Below are 13,250 nucleotides of genomic sequence, written 5' to 3'. Positions count from 1 at the left end.
TAATATTTTTATAAGTATTGACGCTGGCCGTTAGCAAAAAAAAAAAAAAAAAAAAAAAAAAGGTGCAGAATGTACGTATGGTAATGATGTTCAAGAAGGTTGGGAGATTTTATGTATAGCGGAATGCAAAAGTGCCTCTTCACGTCTCGATTTTCTTTTGCTAATAAGTTCAGAGTAAATTGACCAAATTGAATACGACCTTCGTCAGTGTATATGGAATTTCGTTCTTACTGCGTGAGAAAAACTTGATTCAAATTTGTAACCTTAATCCCAATTTATTGATAAAAGAGAATTTCGCAATATAAAAACACTTTTGCTTCTTGCTGAACTTGTCCAGCGCTACTCCATTCCAACAGCTAACAATGCTTGTATGAAAGCAGCTTACAACAAAAATAATTACCAATTCGATTATACTCGAGCTAATCTTAAAAGGAAAACAACAATTCTTTAAATGGAAAGCTAAAATTGTTGTAGTAAGTGTTCCCAACCCAAATCATGTGACCTGTAGTGGTTGCTCGCCAAGAGACTCACAAGAACAAAGGTTGCATCTGTGCGGTGACTATTACGTTGTAAAGTAACGTATGTTTTCATTGACGTGAAGTTTCGCTTCAGTGTCTGATTCGGAACCTTTTGTTAGTGTTAAGTGAAAGCGTAGGTTTGTGTCTAAGCTTTTCATCCAAAGTTCATGCAATCCTTCATGTGTTAACACAGCCTTTTTTTTTTTTTTTTTCATCATACAGTGAAAAGTGTGGAAACTCCTGACGTAGACTACTGTGGCCTGTTTTACCTTGCCTCACCCTTCCAAATTAAATATAAAGGAAATTTTAACTTCTCCCAACTTGTACTTTCCATAGCATTCATAACTAATGATTAGCTTTTATTGAATATTTTTGAATTACATACTGTACTTTCATGTGTAAATGAACAAGGAATTTTGTAAATATTTAGTTGTTGAAAGTGTGGATTTTTTTTCTATTAGTGATACAATTACAAGTAAACTTTAAAAATGTATCGTTATGAGAATTTATATTTCTATTTAAAAACATAAAATTATTTAAGTAGCGCACAGGTAAACATATAAAAATATCTTACTTAGATATTTTCGTTTTATGTGTAATATTTAGATTTATGCTAAATAAATAACAACACAGATTATGTACAATCATACTTTATTAATTTTGATATTTGCACACAGAACACAAAATTATTTTTTTAGGTATTTACTTAATCCTATCCATCAGCTTATTAAGGCAAATATTTTCTATCCTGGATTTTCGGATATCAAGCTAGAACTTCCATAAAACAAACTGCAAATAAATAATATAAATAATAAATAGATACACATACATATATGCTGTCAAGAGAAACATTGTAATTTTGAAATAGCAATCAAAATTACAAACTATCGCTATACCAATATTAGCAATACAACATTAATAGTGAAGTCACTTTTCCTATTATTACGAAACGAATATAGTTGAAATTCACTCTGAAAAGATAAGGCTTTTACTCTGAAATATTAAAACAATAAATTCTAGGTATACGTATTTAGGTATTTATTTAATATTATGTTAAATTGTATATTTACAAATATTAGTACTTACAGAATTTTAATAATACTTGATTTAGCGAACAAAAGTAAAAATTTATGTACTAATTTTAACTGACATATTACTTTGAAGATCCCTTGAAAGGTCAGTTGAGAAAAGTGAATTGTCCATGTCATTAGAGAGGGCCAAAAGTATATACTATCATTATTGTGGTGTTTTGAGCAAATAAAGAATCATATTTTAGAATATTGTTTCACTTGATTTATCCTACCGGCAGAAAAATCACTCTTGATGTATGTACCAGGGTCTGCAAGAGTACTGATGGTTCTTATGCTCCAGTCATTCTTCACCACCAGTGAAACTGATGTAATATGGCATTTTTTTATTTTCTAACAACAATGAGCATATTCAGAAACTTTCAAAATATAAATCGATATGATATTTTATTTTTTAATTTCTTTGATATTTCTTTTCTGTTTATATAAAAACCATTTATTTCAAATATTCGTATTGTACTTCAGTGGGGAATGTAATACAAAAAGTTACTTGCATCTAATCTTGTACTGCTACTCACTCCCACTCCTACCCCGTAATATTAATAAGTATTCAACTTCACTCTAGCAGATCAAATAAAATAGAATGTACTTACGTGAAGAAATGAGTAAGCAAAAGCAAATCGAAAATAGCGTCCCAGTCACATATCGACTGAATACTTCACATTTCGGCTAAAGTGAAATAAATATTGGACAAGTTATGCAAACATAAGGAATACTGAACTATAAGGTTTTTCAGAACTCACAGAACTACTGTTTACAGTTTATATTTTGCAATTAGTTTCTAGACAATAATTTTTCGAAAAGTATTCTTTGTATCGCTAGTTTATATTGATTCTTTTTAGTTATTCATATTGAGTTAGTTATTCATACAAAGAATTACTTTACTTAAACACTAGAAAAATGCTGAAATCTTAACAACGGAAGACGAAATGATATATAACAATGTTACTATAATAAAATTGAAGATTTAGGTATTGAATACTTGAATACTCACGCAAAACTTTATTCCTTAACTTCACGTTATGAGATAAAAATTGTGTTAATTTTGTAAAAGGAGTCTATTTTATATATACATATATATGTAATTAACTATAAGTAATTTCGTGAGTTAATCAGATTGGGTTTCAGTCATATTTTCAAATGTTTCAACAGTCTACCTGAATTACTAAAAATTTACAACAATTAGCCTTTTTAACATTCAGGAAATATTATGATCTAAACCAAATAGTTCTATCGAGAATTTCCTCATTAAGTAATACATCTAAAAAATCAAGTGTGACATTATTGATGCACTACTAAACCATAAGAACTTCTTAAAAACTCATTATTTGGGATAGAGCAGTATTCCCAAATACTAAAGAGTTCATTTTAAAGCATTTATATTATTCTCTAACCCTCCGTTATAAATGTAGAGTCGCGTATCGCCACTGCAAGGGTGGGGTATATTGCACCCCATCACCTCAAATAGCTTTGGCTATATTTTAACACATTTTTAATGAATTGGGATATCATATTGCTATTATATGATTTTACTATTATTTTTGTTTTTCATCTTTATTTGGCTAACCCGTGGAGTCTAGTAGTTACAACTGTAAGTAATAACGGCTGGGGTACACCTCACCTTTGCGACGAAGGGTTAACTTTCGCAGAATCTTGAAAAGCGTGAAAATAAAGTCACGTAAGAACAATACGGTGATTGCGAAATTAAAAACAAATAGATCATATGAAAATATTTAAATACTTTACTTTTCGTGATGCATAAAAACGTATTTATTTATATCAGTACTGTCCCGTGTGCATTTTTTCCTTATTGACCCAGGTACAAAGATATTAGTAAAAATAGGTTTCAGAAGTTCTGTTAATTATTTTAGTGTAGAAATAATATTTACATACCTGAGTCAATAAGAAAAAAATACAAAGGGACAGTACCACAATAAATAAACTACACATTTTCTTTCATTACACAAAGTTGAATATATAAATAATTTTATATGATTTATTTGTCTTGAATTTTATGACCAGTGTATTATTGTTACATACTTAAAAGCGACGTTTTATTTTAATATTTTCAGAATAGTTCAAAAGTTAAACTATTAAAATTTTAAAAAAATGCATTTATAGTCATTATTCTTGCATTATTCTGATATCTGTTAATAAATTCTATTGCTATTGCCAGTATTTTGACAACTTTTGTTATTATGAAAAAAGTTACGGAAATAAATATTAACTTTAAAAATCCTAAAGAAAGATTAAATTAAAACATAAAATTGGAATCCTGGTTATGTGAAGTGCAAAAAATATTGGAATGTATAATCTTAATTCGGTTGACGAAAAATGAAATAAGAATGAGCAAGTTTTTTTTTTTTTTTTATCATAATAGTCATTTCTATTTAATTTTCAATTTATATATATTTTCGTTGTTTAATTAGCTCGACATCAGTCTGTCATCCTCTGAAAAAGTACAAAAGACTGGAACTTCTGTAGATATGTTAGCGTTTCTGAGGTTTCTCTATTATATCGTTAATATAACTATGTTAAAAATATTTAATATATTATTTTGAAAACTTTTGGAGATTTTTTTTTTCAGTAAGAAAATTCCTTGTGCATTTCTGTAAATTACCTTTTAAAATACAAATATTCATTACCGTTCTACTGGAAAATACATCTTAGGTTTCAACAACAATTTCATGAGACATTTCGTGTTGAAGAAATATTGAGCTCGTTCTTGGATATTTGTTGATTCCAAAATTGAAGAAATATTTAACTTGGCGAAAACTGTTCAATTGATATTTTAAAATGAGTATCAGGGATGCACAAGCCAGGCAGGGAGGATGGAGGAGTCGAGTAAAAATGTATTGCATTATTACTTATATCAATTGGCAAAATAATTGGAAGAAGCTATTTTCAATTTTTCATATGTCTTTAATATTATAAATATATCAACTTTTAATTGTAACTGTAATAAGCACAAGCATAAAATACAGCGAATGAGGATGAAAATAAAATTGTTAATTTATAGTTTGGTTATGGAAATTAGTTGCGATGATCTATTCCTTTCTTCTATACGCATTATATGTTTAAATTTGATTGAAGTTTAGCGTCTCTTTTAGCATCAAGGCTATATGAGATATGGCTCTACAGCTTACGTGAGATGCAAACCACATGAGTTCCCACCGGTAATCGAACCCGTGTCTCCTCGCCTTTGCTAAATATATCGTAAAATGAAAATACCAAATGACTTTATTCCTCTCAAAATGATGTGAAATTTGTGTAAATTATATTTCTAAATTTTTTTGACAGAAAGCTAGGAAAGGAAAATAAAATAATGAGTAAAGCTATCTAAATTCAGATACGCGTCCTAGACATTTTATTCTTAAAATCGGTCACCGCGATCCAGACTTTTGCCTCCACTTATTTTTCTCTTCTTAAACCATTGGTCTCGCGGATAAAATCCTTTGCATTAATTAATTCATTAACTTAAAAGTATTTTTTCATTTCGTTCTTATAAACACAAATTCATGATGAGCGAGACATACAAGAATGCATTACTCTGCAGTTATTCAGCTAACAGTAAGATTGTAAAGATGGCATCACCAAGATGAGAATCGATGCTGTCTAAATAAAACTAGTTGATTGGCACGTATAAGAGGAGAATCTCTATAACCGCGTTACTGAAGACATCGTTCAGTGCTGAAGTTTAGCGACTTTTGAACTAAGTGGAAAAATTGCTTTCCTGATGTATTCATTCATTTTTGAATCTATTATCATGGCTTGTGGGTGAATTCAATCGTTCAAATCAAAACCCATGAACACAGCGCCGCTAAATTTTCGGCACTAAATCGTAGAAATTCGCACCGTAGAGAATGGAAGCAATAATTTAACGCCAATCTCGACTGGATTCTCTTCTTCCCTTACGTGTTTGGTTTCAAGAAATTCCATAAGGACAGTTATTGATGTTTCATCATTTGAATACCGGAATGTTCATCGCACCTTGTAACTGAGAGGACCGGAACTAGATCCCGAAGAAGCCGGCATTTCGAGGAACCCAGTAGTATCTTCCCTACATTCGTCGCTTCGATTCGTCACAAGATCGTTACTCGAATGTGAACAATAGGAGACGACAGCGAAGTGTAGTGTGTTTTGTGTAATTTGAACAGGATCCCACTACGAACTCAGATCACCTGGACGGACGCACACGTGAGTAAATACACTTTTTGTTGTATGCAATGCCTAAGCCTACTGCCTTAGCTTCTCGTCTCAATAAGTCATGAATTTGGTTTTCCTAAGAGGAAAAATTTTGCTTGGGAATTTGTTCATTTTAATTTTACACAATAAACTTGACATTCCGTCCGAACACATTTTAGTTCTATTTATAGATAGTTCTATTTGTACTCTCCAAACTATGCGTTTAGTTTTATTGCAAAGTACATTTGCACTAATCCATGTTTTTTCCAAATCTCTCACGTACAACCCTTCACTTTCACTCTGACATCGAAACAAGGATGAGGATTTGCGTCTAATCTCTCACCGACATCAAAAGCATATTGAAGCTGTTCAGGCTCGTGATGTCAGAAGCCATTTTCACCATCTACGTACCAGGTAAGAGGTTAATGTTGTAGAAGCGCCCTCTTTTGAGGCGATTTCGTTAAATGCTAACCATATAACCACGAGGTTGCTCACATATTACATATGCTAGTATTCACTTACAATACATGGATCTGTTGATGTAAACTGCTGAATTATCTTTTCTTCTTTATAATTGAAATGCATTTAATAATCCGGAATTCCTAAGACATAAGTAATAAATGGAGGACGTAATTTACGACTTCAAAGATTTTATATTACTATCCACACTCAAAATTAACATTTAAAGTTGATAGACAAATGATTTTTTAAAGCAAGCAATAATGATTTAATCGCCCTGCTTTCAGATGTTGTGGAATAAGAAAGGTGAAATAACATTAGAAATTATTTTTACTAAAACAAAATTCAAAGGAGACAATGGAGAAGGGATGTCTGTGTAGTAAGTTTCACAGTATATTTTACCAATTAACGTTACTAATTATGCAAATAAAAAAAACACCATAAAAATAATGGAATAATTCACATAATTGTCTACAAATTGTCGCCATTAATCTATGCTGCAGGAAACCTTTCTTACTTTAAACAACGAATATTGAATAGAACTTCTACTCAAGGTGTTCATCTGTCTTGCATTATGGAACCTACTGCCACATCAGTCCTGAAGCTATAAGATTTTATTTAGTTTTCAGAAAAATAAATAAAATAAATCATAGTTTTCCTGATATCCCTTAGCTATAAATAATTCTAAACAGAATATATTTGCGAATTGCTCACCCCTGATAGTTTTTGCAAGGGAGCATTACACTTTCAGCTAACAGTAGTTAAGAAAAATGTAATATCCTGCAATCTAAGGAAAAAATACAAATGAATCATGAACAATGTGGAGCAATGTGGACGAGATAGGAACAAATGAAAGTATTCAGAGAAAAACCACGCACATAATGTTCGTTCGTGATAATGTTCACATGATCTGGGATCCTGCTTGCAACCTAGCATATTAGTGATGGGTATGCTGGTACAAAACCGAAAGCCGTTATGTAATTTTCGAACAAAGTAACGTGTTACAAAAAAAGGTCAGAGTTGATCACAAAATGCAGCAAGTATCAAATATCTCTTGTTGCAAGGAAGGAATATTCTTGAAATACACATATGTACTTCAGTATACAATCAAAATATGTCTATATAATTTCTAGATATGTTTTATCGTTCGTTGTATCATCGGTTCAAAGAATACAAAGGCGGGGTAACTGAAATTAATTGTTGTTTCGTTACTCAGAATATGTATATGGAAGTTCTAACCAAAATTACTTGAAAATCCAAACAACAAAAAATATTTTTCAGTTTTTTAATGGAAGGATATATATATATATATTTTGTTTTATTAATTAAAAACGTACAATATGTGCATTTCCGTATTTTAGCCTATGCTTGTGACACTCGGTTAACCATTCACTTCAGCGAATAACAGCTTTCATCCTGACAGTTTCATTACATATATACGCATGTATGTATAGGGAGTGGTTGATGTAAATGAGTTTTAGTTTTCAAGTATTATACAATCAAAAATATCAAGGCAACAAAGTATATAGAAATTGCCATAGGAGCTCAGGAATGTTATATCAGTGACAAAAAACAACGATGATAAGTATTTTGTCACTGATACTTCAGGTAACTACTACACTTCTTTTCTTATACAGCAACATATTATGTGTATTGTCTGCAAAAATATAACAAACCATGCACAACATGGCCTTGTATTAACAATCTACATAATTTACAAGTACCAGGATATAACAAACAATCTCCTGATGCTCCACCATGTATGTTAACAAACATTTTACATAAAGGTAATCATTGTTTATTTTTTTTCTCATGCTTTTTTCTTTAGGAATAGAACAAGAAATGTACATGTCTATACCCGCTACTTCTGCGACTGTACTTTTCTCTTGTAGTGAAGAAGTGCAAGTTAACACACCTTAAGATTATGTAGATATATATATACGCAACAGGAATAAATGTAGGGTCTAGGTTTTTTTCTATCTCTATGTGGTTTAATACCATTGCGTCATAGTTTTTGTATATATTTTTTTACACGAAAAATCCAAATGCTGTTTAAAGCTTGAGTCACAAGTATTTCTATGCCTATGTCGATCCTTATTATAGAAGAGCAAACATCTTAACACCACCAAATTGGCCTATTTAGTATAATACATCTTATAGATATATGTGTGTAATATATGTATATATATATATCACCTGTAGCATTAAATAAGTATTTATTTTGAAGTATATTCTTGAAAATAACTAGATATATATATATATGTGTGTATAATATCTATTTCTCCTATCCTTTAAGTTTCTGTCTGTTTCACTCCAAACATCTGTTGCCTTTGTAAAGATGTTAAAAGTTCACATACCCAGCATATGAACTTCCGCATTGATAACGAAATTATTAAAAAATAGTGGCATACAAATATAAAATACATATGTGCTTTAACAGATATATTAACCAACAAAATAAAAAATAATAACATTTATTTCATCTTTTCAAAAAGCTTAATAAGTAACAATATAGCTGCACAATTGGGACACAACTTGTATTTCACGAAGCACTAAAGCATTATTCACACTTTACAGTTATTTTGTAATTTCTTTTATTCTATTAGCACGAAAATAATTTAATTAGGTTTAACATACTGTCTAGGCACTTAGAGAAATATTGAAGCATTTTCATGTTTTTTTACACTAATAAATTAATATTTTTGCAAGTAAGGAAAATCTTATTAAATATGTCTGTCAAAAGAACCTTCGGAAGATTATTCCCTTCCATTTACTTTACCTTGGCCTTACATAACAATTCCCTATCCTATCAATATATTCTTTTAATTTACAACATGATTTACACACTTTGCTTTTTGTATACGTATAAATTGAATTCTTTCCTTATTCTTTTTTCTGCCACAAGGTCTTATTTTAAGATTATTTATTTAAAAATTTACCTTGTGCTTCTTATTTTTACAGAAGAATCTATACTTAGAAATACAACAAGGTCTTTTGATTCTATTTTACATGTTTTTCTTAGCTTCTTATCAATTCTACACTCTTTTTCCTTAACAATTTATATAATTTTTGTTCAAGTACAACAGGTATTTGATTAAACGTTGAAGATTATTGGTAGGCCTAATATCTAAACAGAGATACGATACACAGAAAGTGCAAAAACAGTATATGACCTACATTATATCTTTCTTTTAATTGATGAATATAAGTATATAATCATATACAAGTTTTATTAGTGCTCCTGTATGTTTCTAAGTGCAATAATATAACATGAAAAAACACTCATTAAATAATATACTTTTTATTTTCGTATATAAAGACCCAAGCCTACATCCATGCAAATGTGTTTTGTCACATTTTCAAGTTCTCTTCCATACATACACTCATACATTACCCTTACATACGTACACTTTCCCTTCATACATAAATATCCATATATTATTAATATTATTGCTTTCTTTGTAAGAGGCAGCAGTTTAAATAGAAACTATCCTATCCTATACACATGGATATGGCTTTTTATATATGTATTATATAAAAAGATAACTCATGGTATGGAAGCAATTATGGAATTTTATTCATTCTTTTAAAAAATGTTGTAAGTTAAAAAAAGTAACTTTTTCTTCCTTTCTTTTTGTTTTTACTAGTTAAGGTACGTATGTCATAATGTTTTTTTTTTGTTTTGTTTTGTTTCTTATTTTAAAAGTTATGAGCTTGTTTCTCGTATGCTGTTAATATTTGTGATTTCTTAATAGAAAAAGACGCAAAATTATAGATAAATAAATAAATTATGAAAAATATAAACAACAAATCACACAACTTACATAAAGTCAGGAAAATTTATTGTAAACTGATATAATCTTGATTTATTTTACACAAACTGAAGAATTAACGACTGAAGAAAAGTTGCAGTATGATCTAATACTATTTTGTGTGTGTACATGTAAGTCCAGCACACTAAGCCATCATGCTGCTAATTAATTTTTGAAGCCATTTTTTTATATATATTTTTTATATATATGTAGTTAGATAGATGTACAACACCTCATCCTTATTCTAATGACCGTTTTTAGGTAAATACAGCAAATAATATTTTATCTATATTTTTTTTCTCTACGCCAGAACCACTCTTCTGCAATCTTATATAGGAGGTAACTTCCTATTGTAGTGTCGGTAATATATGATATTCGTACTTTCCAGGAAATGTTCTACATTTCTACACAGAAACAAGGCTTTAAGTTGTAACTTAAGATTAAAATAGTCCCTTTGTATAAGCGTATGCTATTTAATCGACATTATAACTGAGACTCTATGAAAGAATAAAATGTGAATATATATTGTTCTTATACGAAATTTAAAAAAGAAAAATCAAATTGAAATCACAAGCTACGATTTCATTGTCGAAGTTTGTCTTTTATGAGCTTTAAAAAATATAATCAATAAATGTAATAATAATAATTGAATATATTCACTCATTTATTTTATTTTAAAGAATATACATTTGAGTGGAGAAAAATAGTTTCTTTAATCTATAAATAATACAAAATTAATTTATTGACCCTAGGATATTACTCACGAATAAAACAAAAATAAACACGTAGCTTAGTACAAGGGAATATTTCTGATTATGGGAATGTCTGGGATAGAAAGCATTTTAAAAATGAGGCAGAAGAGTAGGTTTTTTTTTTTTCTAAATTAGTAAATCTTATTTGTGCGTTTCATTTATTTCCCAACATAACTTTTAAAAATATGAAATGAAACGTTATTATTGAAAACGTTTTAGGAATCTAAAGTTGAATAAAATAAAAAAAAAGTCCAATTTATTGCTTCTTACGCTTTGCCATTTTTGTTCGAAATCTGTTTTTCAGTTACTCTAATCTGTGCAGCTAGCTTTCATCTTTGGTTTTCTTTACACAACAGTATGTATTTTAAGAGTAAAAAATAATATATAAATAGATTAGTCCGAACACCAATAAATATTTCCTTACCTACTAAAATAGCATTCTATCTGTGTAATATGTAACAACATGCTTACCATTCTATTTCTAGGTACGGTGTATTTTGATATACATTTAAATATTTTGACACTTCTTTTCTTTATTGGGAAAGGAGGGGACTTTTACCTGATCAGTGTAGTGTTTGTGTACTTTGTAAACATTATCAGTATCTCTACGTTCTGGTTAATCACTCACGTTTAACTGGAGATGTATATGTATATAGATTTTTTTCATATATAAACAAATAGGACCACAGGCGGGACCTGCCCTTCACCTTTCTTGCAACAATTGGAATATAAAAGTACATTAATACATTATTTAATCAGTTGAATGAATATATCATTATACCAATTGAATGAAAGTGTAGTATTAAGTGCCACAATTGCGTACAATTTTTGAGGTTTTCACAGTGAATTGTGCACATATTTAGTCCCTGCACATTTGTTACGTCCAAATATCCGTCGTGACTCATGTTTTCCTTTGCTTTATTTTCATTTCTGTGTGCATACATTGATAGACATTATCCATTATTTGTGTTTCTTCTGAGTCAACAATATATCCATAACAATATAATGATATTCAACAAACTCTTCAAAAAATTATATGTATATGTATATATATGTATATATATATATTTATATATGTATATTATTCTGTCTTCAAACTCACTTATGTCTCAAAACCCGTAACTAAGATATCCATTCAAGAGCTTTATATTATTTTCTCTTCTGGTTTTGTTTCACCACTTTCAGTGTCTATTATTATCATACGATATTTTTCAAAATATGAATTTTCCACTTGTGAAACCTCGGAACACTCTTTTCACACTTCACCTTGAAGCCTTTAATATCCTCCGCAGCTGAGGCATAAGTCTTTCATCTTAGCGATAACAGTTTGAGGATAAGTTTATTTTTAAAAAATATGTACACTGTACAGCCATTTTAAAATTACAGTGCTCCACAGCCCTATTTCGTCCATGCTTTATTCGTAAATTTCAAAAGTTTTTTTCTCTAAAAAAAATAATGGTTAATTGTCCGTTATCATAAGAATCACGCGTTTTTATTTTCTCTTTCGCTTTACAAGAATAAACAAATAAACAGATGAAAGCACCTAAGAAAGCAGGTTTCAAGATTCAACATTAGGTAGAGGTTGTACTAAGAAGACGTTCTTTTATTTATGCTTTTTTTAACATGAAGCCCAGTTCGTATTATCACAATATATTTCTTTAAACAGGGCAAGTCAGATACTCGTATTCAAACAACAACGACACTGCTACAAAAACAAAATATAAAATGAACATTGTAAAACCCAAACCTTTGTTCATTCTCCATCGAAAACAAGCGATAGATAATATAACAAAAAGTAACATCATAAATAATATGACGATAGAGCACACCATACCCACGCTGTTCACAGTTACAGGACTGGCGTAGATGATCGTGTATAGTAGCCAAGGCACAGGTAACCTTAAAAAGAAAGCAAATATGTAATACACATAAACATACATATTCAAAATTTATAGATTTATTTTATTTTATTTTTTTATTTTTATTTATTTATTTATTTGTAGCTGCAAATTTTCGGCAATCGAGTAGCTGCCTTTTACAAGCTGTCTCCTTCCTAGAGCATAAATCGTAAAAAGAGCACCAGCTGGATAGCCTAAAATTCTCTGTTGCAAAATAAAATAAAGCTGGTATTTAAAACTATAGTAGTATCAGATAGTACATTGACTGGCATATAGCATATGTACACACACATACATACACACACATACACACACACACACACAGAGAGAGAGAGAGAGAGAGAGAGAGAGAGAGAGAGAGATGGTCATCAAAATAATAGAAACACTTGGTGTTGGAAAAAGGTCAGATCTCAGTTGGCAACGGACAGGCGGCGACCGCAAACCCGAAAAGTGGTTGGTGGTGTGTTAGGGCAAACTCTGTACTACGTGAGAAGCAGTAGAACGTCAATGTGCAGTAAACTCAGCAGTGGTTATAGAA

At 30.1% G+C, this 13,250-nt stretch overlaps 1 protein-coding gene across 3 annotated transcripts in view; it reads right to left on the bottom strand.

Annotated features, from left to right (window-relative positions):
* Positions 1 to 1,200: 1,200 nt before the first annotated feature.
* The window catches only part of Nckx30C (solute carrier family 24 member Nckx30C), a 524,219-nt gene continuing 512,169 nt past the window's right edge, over positions 1,201 to 13,250 (bottom strand). For all 3 annotated transcript variants that reach the window (XM_081748623.1, XM_081748624.1, XM_081748625.1), the window contains one exon: positions 1,201 to 12,713. In XM_081748623.1, the coding sequence (XP_081604749.1) occupies positions 12,473 to 12,713 (241 nt within the window). In that variant the 3' untranslated portion in view covers positions 1,201 to 12,472. The remainder of the gene's footprint in view (positions 12,714 to 13,250) is intronic.

Source organism: Thermobia domestica, chromosome 2 (genome assembly GCF_964235325.1).
Source record: "Thermobia domestica chromosome 2, izTheDome1.hap1.1, whole genome shotgun sequence".
Taxonomy (NCBI): domain Eukaryota; kingdom Metazoa; phylum Arthropoda; class Insecta; order Zygentoma; family Lepismatidae; genus Thermobia; species Thermobia domestica.
Note: the sequence above shows the minus strand (reverse complement) of the source record. Positions and strands in the feature narration are given on the sequence as shown.